The sequence below is a fragment of the Notamacropus eugenii genome, chromosome 7 (genome assembly GCF_028372415.1).
Source record: "Notamacropus eugenii isolate mMacEug1 chromosome 7, mMacEug1.pri_v2, whole genome shotgun sequence".
Lineage (NCBI taxonomy): Eukaryota > Metazoa > Chordata > Mammalia > Diprotodontia > Macropodidae > Notamacropus > Notamacropus eugenii.
In genome coordinates, this window is record NC_092878.1 from 140,337,942 (window position 1) to 140,357,779 (window position 19,838).

The 19,838-nt window shown below is 35.6% G+C and overlaps 1 protein-coding gene across 1 annotated transcript in view; it reads left to right on the forward strand.

Annotated features, from left to right (window-relative positions):
• The window catches only part of BANK1 (B cell scaffold protein with ankyrin repeats 1), a 393,466-nt gene that overhangs the window by 349,673 nt on the left and 23,955 nt on the right, over positions 1–19,838 (forward strand). Inside the window, exon 11 of the mRNA XM_072624985.1 lies at positions 16,671–16,739. Within this exon, the coding sequence (XP_072481086.1) occupies positions 16,671–16,739 (69 nt within the window). The remainder of the gene's footprint in view (positions 1–16,670; positions 16,740–19,838) is intronic.

The window sequence follows — 19,838 nt, forward strand, 5'->3', positions numbered from 1 at the left end:
GCTTTTTGTTCCCAAAGTGTATATTACTATCTTCTTGACCAGTAAAAAGATGACAGCACTGGATAGCCAATATAAGTACATGTAACTGTTACCCACCAGATGAAAGTGGTACTTTTAAGTTAATGAAAACATTTTTTGGGAGACAGTTGGGGTTAAGTGACTTGCCTAGGGTCACACAGCTAGCAAATGTCTGAGACTAGGTTTGAACTGAGGTCCTCCTGACTCTAGAGTCAGTGTTCTATCTTCTGCATCCCTTAGCTATCCCTGAAAAAAAATTTCGCAATCCATTGGGATGACATGTATATATAGTATGACCAGCGGGTTTCTGTTTGGTTTACCTAGAGTAAATTCTCTTAGGGTTTTGAACATACTGATTCTTTCACCGACTAAACTGGGAGAGATCAAGTACTATTTTCAGCATGAGTATAGTTTTGGACATATTGATGTTAAAATATCGACAAGACATTCAGTGAGAATGGTAGACTTGTATTGTCTGAGAATCAATAGGCGATGTCCTTTGCTATGTGCCAGGCATTGCACTAAGTGCTAGGTACATAAAGAAAGGCAAAAGACATACCTCTGCTCTTGAGGAACGTGGAATCTAATGAGGGAGTCAAGATGTAAACAATTAGGTACAAATGAGAGATATACAGGACATATTGGGAATAATATCAGAGAGAAAGAGGCTGACATTAAGGGAGGTGAGGAAAGGCTTCTCATAGATGGATAGGACTTTAGCCAAGGGGAAAAGAAGAGAAAAAAGATTTGGGAGAGACATTATTGGAAATGAAATGTGGGTTCAACAAGGGCATGGCTGAGGTGAAGGCTGAGTCTGGAGGCACATGGAGTCATGGTAAAATGAATATGGGAAAGCAAGGAGGGATCTAGGAAACAGATCACACTCATCATCCTGTTAACAAGGATTAGATTATGAAAGTGAGGAAATCAAAAGAAAAGAAAGCCATGGTTAGAGAGTACAATTTAAGATTCCTGGATATAAGTGACTGTGAGGTCTAATACGTGACCATGGCTTTGTGTGGCTGAAAGTAGCAAAGAATGAAAAAGAAAGTAAAGCTGGGTTTAAGAAAATGAGAGTTCAGGTAGTTCGCTAGATCATAAATATGACTATTAAAGTCCTTAGGAAAGGGTGGGGCGGTGAAGAAAGATGTGAGTTGTCTACTAAAATCACTAAGAACATTTTTGAGTGACTCAAAGGTCAATAGGCAGCAGCAGCAAGGATTGGCACAGGATATTACACAAAGATTGTGTGGACCTCAAGAGATGAAAGGTCATCATGGAATGGTTTGAAAGAACAGTGGAGAGCAGAGAATATGTTCATCTTACATCCTGCCTCTATGAAATTGAGGGGAATAGAAGAGGTAGTATTCAACTGATATAAGGTCCTAAAGAGAGACCCAAATTTCCATTCAAATGAGGAAGCAAAAGTAATGCTGATAAATGATGATTTGTTAACAATTAATTGGGGTGTCCACATGGCATGGAAAAATGGGCTCTGAGCTAAATAAGCTGGTTAAGGAGTGGGCTTGTGAAGGAATGGGGATAGTTGGGATAAGGATATATGTGCTATTATATACATATATATGTCTGGCTTATATGTTAGAACTGTGTTAACATTAATTATATGTTAGAATGAATACTATTACTATACCTGAGAGCACTTTAACAACCAGGAAAATTGGCTCCTTTGTAACATGTTCAATTCAGTGTCAAATTGTGACCAATAAATTGTCCCCTTTTACCTCTGATTTCTATGCAAATCCAATGGGATAGACACCAATAATTTAATTTTCGACTTTCAACCACATCTGATTTTAATTCACACCTTTACTGAGGCACCAGGTTACTGTATAGACCTTGCATCACTTAATTTTTTTTTCCAATGATAATTAAAACAAGTTTCATTAGCTCTTTCTAAGGAGGCTGGTTCAGAAACAATTCCCTTATTTGAACAGGCCAAAGATAAGGCTGACAAGTAAAATGTTGCTGTCAATGCTTCAAAAAGGAAAACAGTTTCTAGTGAATTAGTCACATTTTCACCTTCTCCGCCTCCGTTCTTCTGTTTAATTTGACTTAATGTCTTGAATATGCAACAGTATGTAAATTTTTTCCCATTCAGCATCATTTTCATTCCAAAACAAATTCCATTGAAGTTGTCTCACTAACATTAAAAAATAAATAAAAAAGTGATGGTAGCGGTGCCTTAGGGGAATGTAAACTGTTAGATGATGTGAGGAATCTCTAAAATTGGTAAGGACTTTGTAAGGACAGAGATATCCATTTGGTCTGGGGAGTATTTTGTTTTTAATTTAAAGATAAGGACAAGTCCTAAGACACTCAGTTTTATTCTTGATCATCACTTAGAGAAAGGAAGAGGAAAAAAATACAATTCCATAATGAGGCAGGCATTGAAGCTGGTGAAGTTATAATTGGCTTGATAACTTTTTCCTTCACTTTGATGGACCACAAAGTTGATCAAACATCATCTTCTTCCAAAGCATTTTTAAAATCATAGTAAAAATTTTCAAATATGTCAATGATGGTACCTTATTTTATTATTTAGTTTCTCATTAGTCCAAGCCTGAGGAAGTCAAATATAGTCCTTCTTTGAAATCTAATACTCTCTTTGAAAGTGTTATCCTTTAGGACTACAGCGAGTGTCCAAGATTGGTCCTGGAATAGCTTAATCAGAAAAATAAGAAGTTACGATAATCTCAAGTTGATTTTTATTATTATTGAAATTGTATTTGGGGGGTTTTAACCGGATTATCATGGATCATATAGTCCAAATTCCAGAGTTTTAGTCCTTACTAATTCCTACTGTCATTCTTACTAAGACTGCCCACTCCCACTATTATTTTGTTGGTGTTTTTGGAGGCAATTGGAATTAAGTGACTTATCCAGCATCATACAGCTATGTATTTGTAGATTTTTAAGGTCAGATCTGAACTCAGGTCCTCCTGACTCCAGGGCTGCTGTTCTTTCCATTGTGTTAACCTGGGCTCTGTAATGACTACACTATATATTATGTGCTTTTATGATCTCCATTTTACAGGTGGGGAAACACAGAGGTCAAGTGACTTTCCCAAGGTCACACAGATAGTAAGTGTCTATGGGAATTCCTGTCTTTGCAACCAGCCCTATATGCATTATGCTGCCAAGCTGCCTCTAAGTAGGAGAGATAAGATTGAAATAAGCCTCTGATTTCAAATCCATTGCTCATCCCACTATAGCATGCTGCTTAAGGCTACCCCCAACTCATTTCTAAAATTAATGAAATACCAATCAAAGCACCAATGAGGTATGTCAGGGTGCAAGATAGAGGAACAGCATATTTTATATGAGAAAATAAACAAGAACATTAAGAAGAAAAAAGGAGGAAGTCCTTGGACTGCCAGATCTCCTTTTATTCAGGGAAAATTACCAGAACTACCTAGTAGTAAATAAAAACATAAAATAAACCAGTGGAACAAACGAGAAAATTGGATAGCAGTAAGGCAAAAATCACATTAGATCTCACCTTGTATATAAGTGTTTATGAACATAATTATAGGTACATGTGGAATTACATGAGTGCATGTAATTATGTAAATTCAATGCCCAACTCTGTGTATTCATAAATACATGTGTAATATATACATGTGTGTATGCATTCATGTATGTATATATGCATATTGTGTATGTTTATATATGTGAGATTTCATTGATGTAGAATTCTCCTGGAGAGAACTTGAGAATTGACTGGGAGCATTTAGAGTAGATGTGTCTTTCCCAGAGACATGGAGCCAAAGTTCATCAGAGGCAGAAAATCAATGAAGCTGTTCCTGATTCTGAGACCTTCTCCAGCTAACAGTGCCAGACTACCTCGTATTATGCTGTGCTCTATCATTTTTTTCATGTTATATTATTCCCAGTGGATCAAAGCTCAAAATATACAAACATCAAAAAATTGGGTATGGAATCTTTATCATAATTATAGACAGGAGGAAAATTCTATCCAAAAAATAGAAGAAATAAGAGACACAACAGACAGTTTTGATTGTGGTGGGGTGTAAAAGGATAGGACCTATAATTTCAATAGAATAGGGAACTCCCAAGTGAAGAAACTTTCTCTGCCAATACAGATCAAAACCTTTTGTACAACATGAAGAGTTTCCTAAAACACTAAGACAGTAACTCCCTCAGGAAAACACATGGTATGTGTATGTATATATGATGTGTTGTGTATATATAAATTTGTGTGCACGTATATATACACGTAAGCCTAGGATCACTGTATTAAGCTTGTATCTGCTGAGGCAAATTTAAAAAGAATCCAAGTCCATAGTAATTCTATCCTTGGAAAAATAGGTATGATATATGTTAATGGCTTAAAATTACAGGAGAAAAACTTTTTTTCCTTCTTTTTAAGTAGTTTTTTTCTAATTACATGTAAAAACAATTTTAACATTCATCTTTCTTAAAATTTGTGTTCAAACTTTTCTCCCTCTCTCCATCACCTTCTCTCTTCCTAACACAGTAAGCAATTTGATATAGGTTACATATTGCAATAATGTAAAACATATTTCCATATTAATCATTTTGTGAATGAAGAAAGAGACCAAAAGAAAACCATGAAAAAATAAAGAAATCGAAAATAGAATGTTTTGATATGCATTAGACTCCATCAAGTCTATCTTTGGACGTGGATAGCACTTTACATCATGAGTTTTTTGGAATTGTCTTGGATCATTGTATTGCTGAGAAGAGCTAAGTCTGTCACAATTGATCATCACATAGTGTTGCTATTACTGTGTCCAGCATTCTCTTGGTTCTGTCACTTCACTTTGCATCAGTTCATGTAAGTCTTCCCAAGTGCTTCTGAAATCTACTTGCTCACTTCTTGTAGCATAATAGTATTCCCTTACATTCATATGACAAAACTTGTTCAGCCATTCTCCAACTGATGGGTATAAGATGAAAACTTTCTAACAGTGACTTGGAGGCATTTGTTAGAGAGAAGGAATTGCTGGTTTTGTTATCATCAATTGAGAGTCTGCTCCATGTGTCTGAGGAAGATCCCAAAATCCTGTTCCTCTCTACAGATCTTCCCTAAACTCCCACTGTAAGGGGCAAGGTAACTCTGCCCTACAGTCCTGATCCCATGTTAATTTCCTCTACAATTTCCAAATTCTTTATGACCAGTGCAAGCTTTACAAGAGACCCGTTACATACACAAATGTACATACTATACATATATGTGCATATATCTTTGTGCGTATATACATATTTTGAAAAACAAATCCAATCATCCAGAAAAAAAGCAAAATATTTGGAAAAACGTCTGTAGTAAAATATATGTGGTAATGATATTATATCCAAAATTAATAAGTAATTAAAATGAATTTTAAAAGTGAGACCTATTTCCTAATGAATAATTGGCCAGAGTATGAACAGGAACTTCTTGAAGGAAGAAAAACAAAGTATTAATAATCAACCGAAAAAATTTTAAATCCCCCTAGTAATCAGAGAAATGCTCATTAAAGTAAGTTTTAATATAACACCATATTCTATAATATATCCTCTAAGTATGGTATAATATATAGTGTGTACAGTTTGTTATATGCTAAATGACTATGATAATAAATTAATATAACATCATGAGATACGTTGATTATATTAGCAAAGATTCATTTCAATTCTGTGAGCATTTATTAAATGCAATGTTAGATAAAAATGGTCAGCTGTTAAAAATGATAAAATTCAGCGTTGTCAATGCTGTGGAGAAACAGATAAATGATTATAAACCTGATGAAATGGGAAAAGTCTTACAAATCTTTTCAGAAGGCAATATGGCAGCATCCAATAAGAACTACAGTGTTATTCATACATGACTTGGGATTCCCACTGTACAAATGTTATTAAAAGTTGAGAAGGACCTCTCTGTTAAGGAAAGGAGAAAAAATACTTTTTTTGGAATCAGGAAAAAAATTGAAACAAGCTATGTTTCTAACAACAAGGGCAAGGTTGCACGAAATGTGCTAAAAAATACACGATGACTAAACTATAAGAAATCACAAATATTAACTTAAAAAAGGGAAATGACAAAATGTATGATGTGAAGCAAAGTTAAGAAAACAGAATCAAACCAATAGCTTACAAAAAGACTACAAAAATAACAGTAACAAAAACTAAAAGATAAACAGAAGAATAAGTAATAGTTGTCATTCCTGTTACTGGGGAAGGCTGGTAGATCACTTTTCCTGAGGATTGCTGAGGCACAGGAGAGCTAATGTCAATCATGTGTCTGCACTAAGTCCTACACCAGTGTGGTGAGAGGAGACCCCAGGAGCAGAGGGCCACCTAAGAAGAAATGAACTGATCTAACCATTTTGGAAAACAATTTGGAATCATGACCAAAGAATTGTTAAACTATCTATATTCTTTGATCCAGCAATGCAACTACTTGGTATATTCCCAAAGGTGATTAGGGAAAAAAGAAAGGAACCTATATATTCTAAAAAGTTTATAGCATCTCTCCTTGTGGTGGCAAAGACATGGAAATTGCAGGGATGTCCATCAATAACTGACCAAGTTGTGTTATATGATTGTGATGGAATATTACTGTGCTATAAGAAATAACGAGCTCCATGATCTTAGAAAAAAATATGAAAAGACATACAAAATAATGAACAGGACAAAGAGGACATTTTATACAGTAACAATATTGTTTTAAGAAAAATTTTGAGCTAATGAGTTATTTTGACTATTGTAAATACTCAAACAATAAAGGACAAATGAACAAAGTCACTCTCTGCATTCAGAGAAAGAACTGGCAAAAGAAATATGTATAGAATAATTTTACATATATATATGTGTGTGTGTATATGATTGTATATGAATGTTTTAATGTTTTGTTGTATTTATCGCTTTAAAATTATGCGTGCGCACACACACACACACACACACATATGCACACATATCTTGGACAAGCCACATACTCTCTGTAATTCAATTCCCTACCCACAGTTTGGATTTGATATCTACTTCTACCTACTTCATGCAGAAGTTATGAAATTAAAATCTGTATGCATACAGATGTGGGTATGCATGTGCATGTATATATGCAGATATATATATATATATGATATATATAGATATATACATTTGCAAACCCATACAGAGAAAGCCAGAGACAGAGAGAGAGAGAGAGAGAGAGAGAGAGAGAGAGAGAGAGAGAGAGAGAGAGAGAGAGAGAGAGAGAGAAAGAGAGAGAGAGAGAGATTTGAAGAAAGGAAGGGTTTCTATTCCAATGTTAGTGGCACGGAATGTCTGCTGATATCTATAGGAAAGAAAGAATAATTAGTCATTCTCTGAATTGTTCTCTTTATTATGCCCAAAGTCAATTAGCTGAAACATTTTTCCCTTATTAAACTATTAGCTTTCTTATCAGTGAAAATAATCATTAAACTGCATAAAGATAGTGTCCTACATTTAGTTTCTAAAAAATCAACTGCACAAGTACAAGAGAGGGAAGATTTAGCTACAGCTGGACTTGGAATGGGAATCCTGAGTTCATATCCTGCTTCATATAGTTAAAAGCTACATGACCGTGGGAACATAAATAACCTGTTTCCTTATGAGTAACAATATTTAAGGAGGAGAAACATTATAAGGAAAATGTATCGCAAATGTTAAAGCGTTATATAAATGTTCATTATAATGATAGTGAGGAGGAGGAGAATGCGGGTGATGAAGAAAACAATATGGGAGTTTTGTTGTTTTCGTTTTTATTTCTTTTTTGCCATTTGACTCAGCATGAGTCAACAGTGTTATGGGGGTAACAAAAATAGCTAATGTAATCTGAGGCTACTGCTAGAGAAATAAAACATTCTAAGAAAGAAGGGATAATAGTCCCCTTTATACTGAACTGGTTAGAAAATTTCTGGAGCATTGTGTTCAACTGTGAGCATCTCATTTTAGCTGATAAATGGACAACTGGAACATATTCAGAGGAAAGGAGACCAAGGGATAAAAGATCTGAAACTTATGTCCAATAAGAAAGTATTTGCATCATCAATCCTCATCTTTACCTAGTACTTTTAAGATTTACATATTGTTTTACTAACCTTATCTCATTCAAACTTCAAAATAATCCTGGAAGGTACATGCTATTGTTGTCCCCGTTTTACAAACGAGGAAACTGAAGCAGATAAAGGTTAAGTGTCTTGCCCAGAGCCACAGAGCTAGGAAATGTCTGATGCAACGTTTGAACTCAAAACTTCTTGATTCAAAATCCATTGCTTTATCCATTTCACCACTAAACGTAGGGGAAAGTCATCATGCACACAGCCATAGAGTCACAAAATTTTAGAGGTAGAAGAAAGGATATTCCAACTCATAGATGGAAAAAAGTATTGCATATTATTAATTAGACTTTGTTGGGAGAATTCCATTGAGGATGAACTGACTCACTATCTCCCACTCTACCACTGTATAATCTAGTTATCAGGAAGTTGTTTTCCTGACCTCCAGCCTCAAATTGCCTTTTTAGAACTTTTACCTATTGGTCTTCTTTGTTCTTCCTTCTGCAGCCAAATCAAAAAAGAAAAAAAACTAATCTTTCTTCCACATCAGATATAAGGATCCCTGCTGGTCACATATTGATTGAGAAATCCATATTTTAACATTGTCAATTTTCATTATATTTTTATTCCATTAAATATTTCCCAATTAAACTTTAATCTGTTTTGGGCCTCACTCAGGATTGTCGTGGGTTACATGTGGTCTGCAGGTCATCTGTTTGAAACCTGTATTATTCATGATATTTCTTCTGAAAATAGCTATCACGTCCTGTGCTAAGTCTTCTCTAGGCTAAAGAATTCATTTCATTCCTTTAACCAATACTCGTGTGCCATGAACCCAAGGCTCCCGACCATCCTGGGCCTTCCTCTAGTCTAGACTCACACCAACATGTCAATGCCCTTCATAAAATGCGGTTCATGAAACCAAACACATCACCCCACATATATGTTCCAAACAAAAGGCAGTGAGACTATTACCACCTTATTCCTCCTTTTATGACACACTTCATTTAATCCAAGATAACATTTATTTTCTTCACTTCTTGAAGTTTTGGCTTACAGTTTACTAAACCTTCTGGATCTATTTTCCCTCCTTCTGAACCATACCTCCCTCTTCCTGTACCTAAGCACATGTTTATTCTTTGGTCCCAAGACTTTAATTTTTCCCTCTTAACTTCCACCTCTCTAGAAAGATTCTGATATCCAAAGAAAGTGGTGTTTAGAAAAAAATATTAAGCACTCAGAGCACAGAAAGAATTTTCAAGAAATGCCAACTGTTAACAACCATAGGAAATAATGCTCAATTATTAATACGATCAATATTAGTAAAAGCCAACTCAAGTTTAAATGCATACCCTTCATTCAAGTGATAAAGATGGAAATGGTCGATGTAAGGGAGTATATGGAGAAAAAAGTATACCAACAGACTTATTATAGCTGTTGTTTCAACCTTTTTGGAAACAATTTGAAATTAATGCCAGAAAATTCATAGAAGGCCCTTTTCCTGAACCATGACCCTGCCAAAGTTCATCATTGGTTATATGTTGCATCTGCTCACCCATGCCTACTCAGACCATATGACATTGCCCTCAAGGTGATATTCAATTTTAATTCTTTAGAGATCATTAAAAAGTATCTGTGAGCCATCTTTCCATTTGGTTGTAACTTCCTTCCTGATTTCATTTATAACAAGAATGTCAAGACTGATGTAATTCAACTCCTGAGGTGGCACCAAGGACAGTATCATAATTGGATGTAAAAACTGTGACTATCAAAATAAAATGGCAGTTGGAGAAGCATTGCAGCATGTTAAGAAAACCAATGATTTTGAAGCCAGATATCTCAGATTCCATTCAATTTGGGAATGGCTAAACAGGTTATGGTTCATGAATATAATTTAATAGTACTGTGCTATAAGAAATGACATATGTAATCAATACAAAGAATAAGAGAAGTCTTCTATGAATTGATCCACAATATAACTGGTCATCTGACTTTTGAAAGTCATAATTTTCTCTAAATAAACCCAAAAGAGATACAATTTTAGATGTCAGCAGCACAAGTAATGAGGACAGTGAGGAAGATGTTGAGAGACTCAATACATTTTAGACTTTGCCTGAGAAAAAATACAAGTGGGAAGAAAAAAAGAAAAAGAAAACAGAGAAATTTAAATTGAAAAAGAAAAGGAAAAAAGGTCTTATTCATCTAGTTCTGTTGAAGAAGACACTTCAGAACAAAAGAAGCCAATCCCAAAAGAAGGAAAAGAAAAAGGAGGAGAAAAAAGGGAAAAAATATTCTTCATTTTCTAATAGTTCAGACTCCTCTGATAGTCAGTGAGACATCCACCTATTCTATTGACATTTTATGTTAAAGAGATTTTAATTTGCTTTAGTAACTATGATTTGTATTAAACTCACACCTTCTAGGCAAGCATTCCTCCATGTTCAAGGACAGCACTGCTCTTGACCTGCCCACGTTGTGACTATAAAGGAATAAGAAAGGTCTAGGGCTCAGGCTTGTAGCAGCATATATCATTCATTCTCCCTGATACAGTTTGTTTGGTTTTGTTTTTTGTAGATTGCTATTAGCATTGCTTTAGAAATTAATTGGGAAACATCGCCCCACTAGACAGAAAAAGATCTATGCCAGCAGCCTACCTGAATGGGGATTGTGGATGCTATTAGCGAATGACTAGTCACCTTGCGAGGTTAAAAATCTAGGAAGTAAAACCTTTCCTTGGGAAGCAGGTCCTTCCAGTTATGCAACAGCTTCAAATGAACACTGCAAAATCAAGTAGTTCATATTCTATTATGTAAGTACTACCATATTGTTTTTATAGGACCAGGTTGTTTGAATGTTAGGTAGAAATAGCATAACCATACTTTTGTATGTTTGTTTATTTTTAATAAATGGAATGTGCAGAAAAGTACTGAATACAAGAGCCTTGTTCTTAGCTTTATTCTTATGTGAAACAGTTTTTAGCAGCCATCAAGTGTAGGTTCCCTCCTCCTCTCAGTAGTTGTAGTATATACATACGTACATACAGACATATACACTACACTCATGTACATATGTGTGTACATGTATACACACCATATATACACTGTATGCCCAACCCCTTACATATATGTGTATCTATACATACACACGTATATATGCATATATACACACATACATACATTTATTTTGACATTATTCCTAGCATTTTTTCTGTACAGAAGACTTAAATATAGCATTCTATTGATTAGTATTCATAGCAGTAACAGCTGTGTTGTTTTGTAAATGTGTCACATTGACATATGTAAAAGTGATACCTCTGATATCAACATTTGTATTCTGGGGGAAGATAGAACTTTCATTAAGGTTGATTTTTTTAATCAGATGGAATATTAAAATTTTACGAAGCTTATTTCTGTAGAGAAATGCATGAATTTGTATGAATCTGAAATTATATACTTCATTTTATCAAATAATTTTTAAATGTTTTTCAGATATTTGACTTAAATTGCAATGTTTTCATAAGTGTCCAGTTGGGGCAGGATAAGGGATTCAGTTTTCACTTTGTCCATCAGGTTTAACAGAAACATAAAATAATTTAAATTAAGTTGTTAATTAAAAAAGAATGAAGATCCTTATCCTGATATTTGTTTGGAAAATCAAGAGCTACAGAGTTTTAGAAATAATTTGTCCTCATTGGATAGAATCTTACTTTTTTTAAATATAAATTATATGGTTGATCATTCTTAACCATAAACTAGCAATCTTTGAGAACCTACCCTAGATTTTTTTTCTTTACTAGTGATCAACATTCTTTGTAGTTGTGATCAATAGATTAAAGAATTATCAGAAAGAGATAAAAAGGAAGGAAGGAAGGAAGGAAGGAAGGAAGAAAGGAAGGAAGGAAGGAAGGAAGGAAGGAAGGAAGGAAGGAAGGAAGGAAGGAAGGAAGGAAGGAAGGAAGGAAATTCACTGAATTATTGAATAGCCTTTCCTTCAGTGATATCAGTGCTGACCATATAGCCCAAGAAGTTCAAATACAGAGGAGGAAATCCCATTAATCCATAATATTTTTAAAAAGCATTTTTATGGCAGGGGAAAAAAAAAAAACTAAGACAAAGAAGCCAAACAAATTGTGGTGTAACAATATATTGGGATCTTATTGCACCGTAAGAATGGATGAATGTGAGGAATTTCAGGAAACATGAGGAGACATGAATTTATAAAGAGAATCTAAGCAAAAAAACAGAACACTAATACAGTGTTTACAATAACGTAAACAAAAACAGCACTAAAAGTTCAGAAATCAAATCAATTAATGATGCCAACCAATTTCAGTCCCAAAGCAATGTTAAGGGTATGTATGGGACGATGACTGTAGAATGTAGTCTAGACTGTCAGACATAATCACTTCTCTCTTGGCTGTACATCAATGTTTCCCTTTAAAAATATATGTATAGGCATGTTCAGTACAATCCAGGAGTCTAAGGGGAAATGACATAAAAATAAAAAACTAAAGCAAATCTTTAAAAAACCAATAAATGGTTTTCATTACACTAGATTCAACTCAGTGGTCTAGTCTGTCAAGATCATGTAGGGAATAAGACTCCAGAATTCAAGGTAGTACAGAGAGAAGGTTACCCCATATCCCATCCCAAACCAAGTCACATAAATAACCCTCTGGGAAGCCAAGAATTAGTATTGACAACTGGATGTTATGTCACAGTACAGGTGTTGAGGCAACTAGATGAATTTATTAAGAACACCCCCATATATTCATCCCATCTTTCCCTGGCAAGGATTCTCCAAGCTGGCCCATCACTGCCTAATAGATCTCACCATCACAGTATATGTATGTGCCCATTCATTCTATAAACAGTTAATGTGCATTGACTGTATTTCACTCATGCTGAGTGTTTGATGTCAATTAAAGGTATTTCAGCAAAATTCAAGGAGCAAAGTGGTTTTTAACAAATTGAACAGACTGAAGACCAAATCCATTTCTGATTAATTAGTGGTTGCAAAACTCAGCAGAATCTTCCAAACTTATCAATTACTACACTTTTCAATTAGAGGCTTTATTGACTAAATCTCTACTTTGGATTCATGTTGTTTCCCAAATTGATGATGTCGGCAGATTTTTGATACCAGGCACTCCCAGCCATTATCTTAACAATATTGGCAAAGAATGAAAATTAAAGATGGTATTAAAATATTAAAAGCATTGTGTTCTTTAAAAAATATTTTGAAGTGGTCAAAAAAATGGATTTTTTAAATCCTCCAAATTATGCATTAGTCAATAGGACCATAGACTATATACTCTTTTAGCAAAATATTAAACCACACTCACCCATTAGTTTCATGAGAAAATTATCTTTTAGCCTTTTTCAAATAATCAATCTGAGATATCAAGTTTCCTTTTGCTTATAAACTGTACCAGATGTGCATAGATTTTCCTCGGAAATTTTGTGTTTTAAGAAAATTATATTAATTACTCCTCAAAACTGTTTTCAAAACTGTTTATTTGGCACAACTATTGTTTTCCTTGACATTTTCTTTTCACTAGTACTTCACACACCTTCTTTTGTTATTTGGAATGTAACTTATATGCTCTTGATTTTGTCCAGATCTATGATTTCAATGGTATAGAGAACTCCCATGATGGGGACTCACTGCAATGATTCAGATTAACAACCCATCTTAGATGATTATCACGGGGCTCTAAGAGCACCATGACATCAGGAAGGTGATACCATGACTTGCAAGTGAATTGGATTTAAGTGAGGGAGGGATGTGCAAAATCACCAGCCCCACTTTCTCCTCAGAGCCATTTGGGTCGGGTGGCCAGATATAGATCAGGATGAATGGAAATGGCCCTGGATATAGTGGAAAACAAGTAAGGGAGGAAGAAAGGTGTATACAAATACTAGCTAAAATAATCCAAAAGTGCCATGGCTAGTAGTCAGAGCAGCAGGTGGGGAGGTCAAAGACTAGAGATCAACTTTGGGAAAAGATTTTAGAGAGAACAGATCTGTGTTTCCAGGTCTTGAAGAAGAGTCTGATATAAGATCCTTCACCCCCAGAAACTAAACCAGCTTCAGACAAGTATAGATTGGTCTCCAGATCACTCTGTTCTCCCTAAAGGATCAGATCAAGTTTACCCTTAGGATCATTGAGAGGCTGAACAATTTGCTTAGGGTCACAGAGTTAATATGTGTCAGAGACAGAATCTGAACTCAGGGCTTCCTGAGTCTAAGGCTACCCATTTAATCATCTATATTACACTGTCTTTCTTATACTTATGTTAAGCATTTAGGAGTATAAGTTTAGAGGCCCACTTTACAACCAACTTTGTAAGTCATTTGATGAAGTGATAGGATGCCAGACAAGAGATCTGTTTCAATTATCTGTGGCATTCTGTTATAAACTCTGGGTTCTGTATAGGAACATCAAATTAGCTGAAGTTGGAGGGTTTTTTGGTTTGTTTCTTCCAGAAATTGGAGTGAGTATGATTTTAAATCATATTCCCAAGGAAAAAGCATTTCAGAAAGGGGAGAGAAAGGTCCCAGCATTAGCTTTGGCCAGGTCTCCTCCCCAACACCTATGACTGAAGGAGGATCTTTTAGCTTCTTAGAAAATGGTAGATTCCCATTGGTGACTTAAAAAGTGTCCTTGGATTAGCTCATGATAGTGTCTGCATAAGGAGTCAAGGATATGGACAGAGATTCATCATGCTTAAAGGAAATTCTTTAGTTATCACACAAATAGGACAAAAGGATTTTCGAAAACCAGAAAGCGCTTTGCCCTTATGTTCAGTTTTCCCTTGATGCTGTACTTTGGGGAAAATGGGCACAAACATTTAGGGCAGATATTTCATTCCAACTGTGCCTACTCTGTCTCCTTTCTAAAAAAAGCACATAAGGTTGTCTGACTAAATAATTCTAAACTGATAATCTTCAGGAGAAGACACAACAGTAAGGTCTCGAGCCATTGGAATTAGGAAATCACTCCTGACCCATCAAGGGTACACTTTGAATCTCCAAGGGAAGAGGTAACCAAGCTTTGGAGACCCAACTAATTAGGGGAAGTAGAAGTTAGGATAAGGAACCTCAAGGCATATATGGGCTACATTGGAATGCACTTACCAAAGGTTTACAAAATTTCATGAGTTTTCATTTGACATCTAGCATGCAAGGCTGTCTCTCCTTCATCTATAAAAGGAGATGAGAAGAGCTACCTAGCAGGTCTGATGTGAGACCTAATGAGAACAAAGCAAGATAATCTGATATTGTAGCCAAGGTAGAGCTATCCTCAGAATCAGGAAAACTTAGGATCAAGTCCAGCCTTTGACATATACAGTTTCTGTAACCATGATTAAGTTGAGTCACTTCTCATGACTCCAGGCAACTCTTCATGATTTTAAGATAAAGATCAAGTTCTGACCTGTATTGATAGAGGGAGTGTCTATATCAAGAATTCCCTACACTTGTCATCTACATTTTCTTTTCATCATACAACTCTATCAGTTTAAAAATAATGAGTACAAAGTCCACATGGAAGGGAAGGACATCTCCTTATACCATGTAATAAGGGAGTTGGGGGCAGCAAAGGTTGACATGAGAGCTGGCTGAAATATTTGAAGATCATCATGTGAAAGACACAAGTTGATTTGTTCTGTTTGTCCCCAAAAAGGCAGAATAGGAATGGGAGTGGGAATTCCTTTTTTCAGTTGTGGTTGGACTAGATGGCTGATGAGCATCTTCCAACTCTCATATTCTGAGGTTCTGTGAAATCAAATGTCTGGTTGCTCCCTCCTACCCTTCCCCCACCCAGATTACTCAGAACACCAACTTAGCAGAGACATCAAATAAGGTTATATCTGTGTATCCTATTCTACCTTTCATTTTGTTTCTTTTGTGGATGTTTTGTTTTATTCATGCTCTTTTTTTTTTGCATTTCTATCACTAACCACCTGTCAACACTTCCTCCACACACACATTAAGAAGCTTTCCTTTAAGATGTTCACAATTTCTCATACAATATTTTCTTGTTCTTCAAATACTGAAAGTTTTGTGTGTACTGATGATTAAGTTCTTAATAAAAATAAAATTTGAAACACCAAAAATATTTAAAGATTATTTCAATTGTTCCATCTATAAAATGCATCATTTGCTTTACTTAAGGAAAAATAGTCATCAGCCTTGCTGAGCACAGGGTGGGGGAGAGGAAGGTGGGAAGCATGAATCATTTCAATGCAAATTTAATACTATCTAAGTATTGGCTTTAGCATTTTTAAGGGTCTTAGGTTTTCTTTACCTGTTAACAAAATAAAATATCATGATTTCAGTAAATCAGTGAGGTCTGGCATCAGCAAGATGCTACTCTAGACAAAGAAAAAGCTATTTGACATGACTAATCAGTGGTACAAATGACAGAATCGAAAACTTAATAGTCCTCCTACTCAGGAAAAAAGAACATGTCAAGAATTGTCAGTAGAGAAAATGATGTACAGCAATTTAGCTGCACCGAGATGTCTACAAGAGGGCTGATATGTTTGGGCACAGTGAGTAATGGCATCTCTGTGTTTTTCAGTGTTTCAGCAGAAGACCACCAGACCCCAGCATGATGGTGACAAGCTTCAGGCTCCTGTCAAAAAGTCAGGTACTGAAACTGAACAGTATTTCCAACTGTTTCTGGAAAACCATCATGGGAATATTTCCTTGACTTCCTGATCCTGACAAAAGCTGCCTAGCTAGGGAACAAAAGCAGATACTTGGTTAGCTTCATGTAATTTTGCATTGGTTAAGTTGTATTCCAAATATCCTTCTCAGGAAGAACAGTGAAACAAAAGTAATATGTTTACCCAAGAAAGTCAGAAATGGACTTGGGAGAATGTGGTTTGGTTACCTAGATATTATTTTTCATACTAGACCTATGATATCATTAATATAAGCCATTCCCAATGAGGAAATACCTTCTACTTATGCAGGCTGAAACCTGTTCTGTAACACAGTATGAAGGAACATATTGTCCTGTGCATCTGGAGTCACAAAACCTCTTCTCTGATATTGTGTACCTTTTGAACCTTGGACATGTCACTTAACTCCATGAGCCTCAGTCATCTCATATTTAAAATTAGGTGATTGTGTTTGATGGCCCCAAGATCCTTTCCAAACCTACACCTCAAACTGAATGACCATATAGTCTTATGAGATATTGAAAGGTTAAGTGACTTGCCCAGGGTCACACAGCCAGGATATGTCACATAAAAACTTGAACCTCTGACTTCTGTTCCTAAGCCTGGCTCTCCACCTGCTACATCAAGGGAATACAGAAAACTAAGTACTCTGAGACATGCATTGGGACCAATTTTTTCTAAATACTTAGACTAGGGATTCTTAACTCAAGATCTTCTTTTTTCATATTTTGATAATTGTGTTTTAGTATAATTGATTTTCTTTATAATATTATGCATTGTATACATTTAAAAGAATTTTTCTGAGAAGGGATCCTCCAGGTTCACTAGATCACCAAAGAACAGTCTTAAATTAAAAAGACAATTTTTTAAAGAATTTTTGAATTTGGAAAAAACTCTGGATGTTTACTTGGCTGATGGATAAGAACTCATCCAGTCTACATACTAATGAATTGATTCTCCATTTAATCCCTTTGCTCTTTCACCAAATTTGAAGCAGACATTAGATTTCCCTTCTGTTTTTGTTTTTTTTTTTTGAGGGGGGTGTTTAACAAGAAATACTTGACATCCAATCCACACTGAACAGTTGGAACCATATGTTTCATTTCCCATCAGCTCAAAGACAGTATTTTCCTCTGAAGTTCAGCACAAACCCAGCATCAAGAGAACAATGGAAGGAGGCAATAGATGCTCTCCATCTCTTCTTAAGATGTGGAGCAAAGAAATAAGGAAACTGTTTCTCATTGTCTACTGATGGAAGTTTGTTGTTATTGTTGTGGTTATTTTATTTTAAAGAAAAAGTTCAAAGGGTGAAGACTAATTTACTAGTTAGCCCCAAAAATTCAATTAGCTTTTGCAATGGCCCAGGTCTCAAACCATATGACATCACCACCCCAAGCTATTATCTGTACATGCACAAAGAAGAAAATCAAATGAACCAGGTATTTGAGAGCAGCTGCCCAAACACATTTGTGACTGGGTACATTGGCATGAAGAAAGACAAGAAAGAAAGATATCTTTTCTTCTAGAACATAATGAGACTCATTAATACCTGAAAAGATCCTGATGCCAGAGCCTACCCTCCATTTTTTACAAATAAAGGTGACTATCTGCTACCAGATTGAACCTTGAGGCAAGCCTCAACATCCTAATCACCTGCCTCCCTCAACTAGACTACCCCCACCCACCCAGTGAATGATATCCTACTTGGACTCATTCTTCAATGATGAACATGTGCTTCTCCTTTCATACTATCTCCAACCCAGTAATTACAAACCCCTGATACATAAATGCATGTCTCAGAATAGAATTTTTTAATATGAAAGTTGGAAGGGACTCCAGGGGCCATCTAGTCTAATTCATACCTGAAAATAATTCCCACAATAACATACCTGATTAGTGGTTTGCCACTTCTGTTTGAAAAATTCCCTATTCACAGCTTTCCTCTCCATTACTCCTATCTCCCTCCTCCTTAACCAACCTCACCCCAGTATTTCACTTCAGAACTACCCAACACTCCACCGTTGGAAAGCCTACAATAAATGCCTTCATCTTAAACCTTCTTCTTTCCCATTTCTTCCGTCTTCTGGTTTTCACTGAGATCTGGTTTCCTCCTGATCACACAGCATCCCTGACTTCTATTTCCAGGTCTGTTTGTGCTTTCAGTGATATTGCAAAGTTTTAAAAAATGGAAGCGATTTTAAATGTGTCCACATTCATCAATTCAAGTGCTAATCCAGGACAAGTTCTTAGTTCTTAGAGTAATCTTTCATAAAAAAGAAAGGATTTCAATGCAAAACATAATAAAACTCATCACAGACTATCATATGGCACCTAGATATTTTGCCCACGGGTTACTTTACTGTCATAAACTCATGTAATTGATGGGTTCTTGATTTTTGGTGATTTCATCATAGTTGGAGATAAGGCATTTATTTTCTTAAAATCTACTTCTCTTCTCCCTCTGGACCTGCAATTTTGAAAGAAAAGAAATGGAAGTCCTCCAGGTAGATGAAGCTGTTATGTAATTGGGATCCCGACAATTGTTGCAGAGGCCGGATGGAACAGACAAGATTATTATACCCACTGGGTCCCCCCAAAATATCTCAGAGGACTATTTTAAGAATTAATCTGGGAGTGTATATGGAGTGATTTGAGCTCCTTGAAAGGAAAGCATCCTTAAATATTCACACAGCAATTATTCAATTATCATAGTTTCAATTATTTTCTACTGTATATAAACACAGGGACAGAAAAAGCTCAACACATCATTGTGGCATTTTGTAAAAGTCAGGACCACAAAGTCCAAGCTTTACCTGATTCTGCTCATCTCTAAAGGCTTTAAGGATGTACCCAACAATGTCTTGCATATCTGTTGATTATCTACTGACAAGCCTATCAGGGTTGACCACCAGGTGACACATTTTTCCTTTGGCTGAAACAATTCATAAGGGACATCTATTAGGGCAAAAAAAAAAAAAAAGGTTGTAATCTACACAGATGCAGCAAGTATGAAATTAAGGATCCTTAAAGTACCTTAGAGATCATTTAGTCCCCCCTTCACC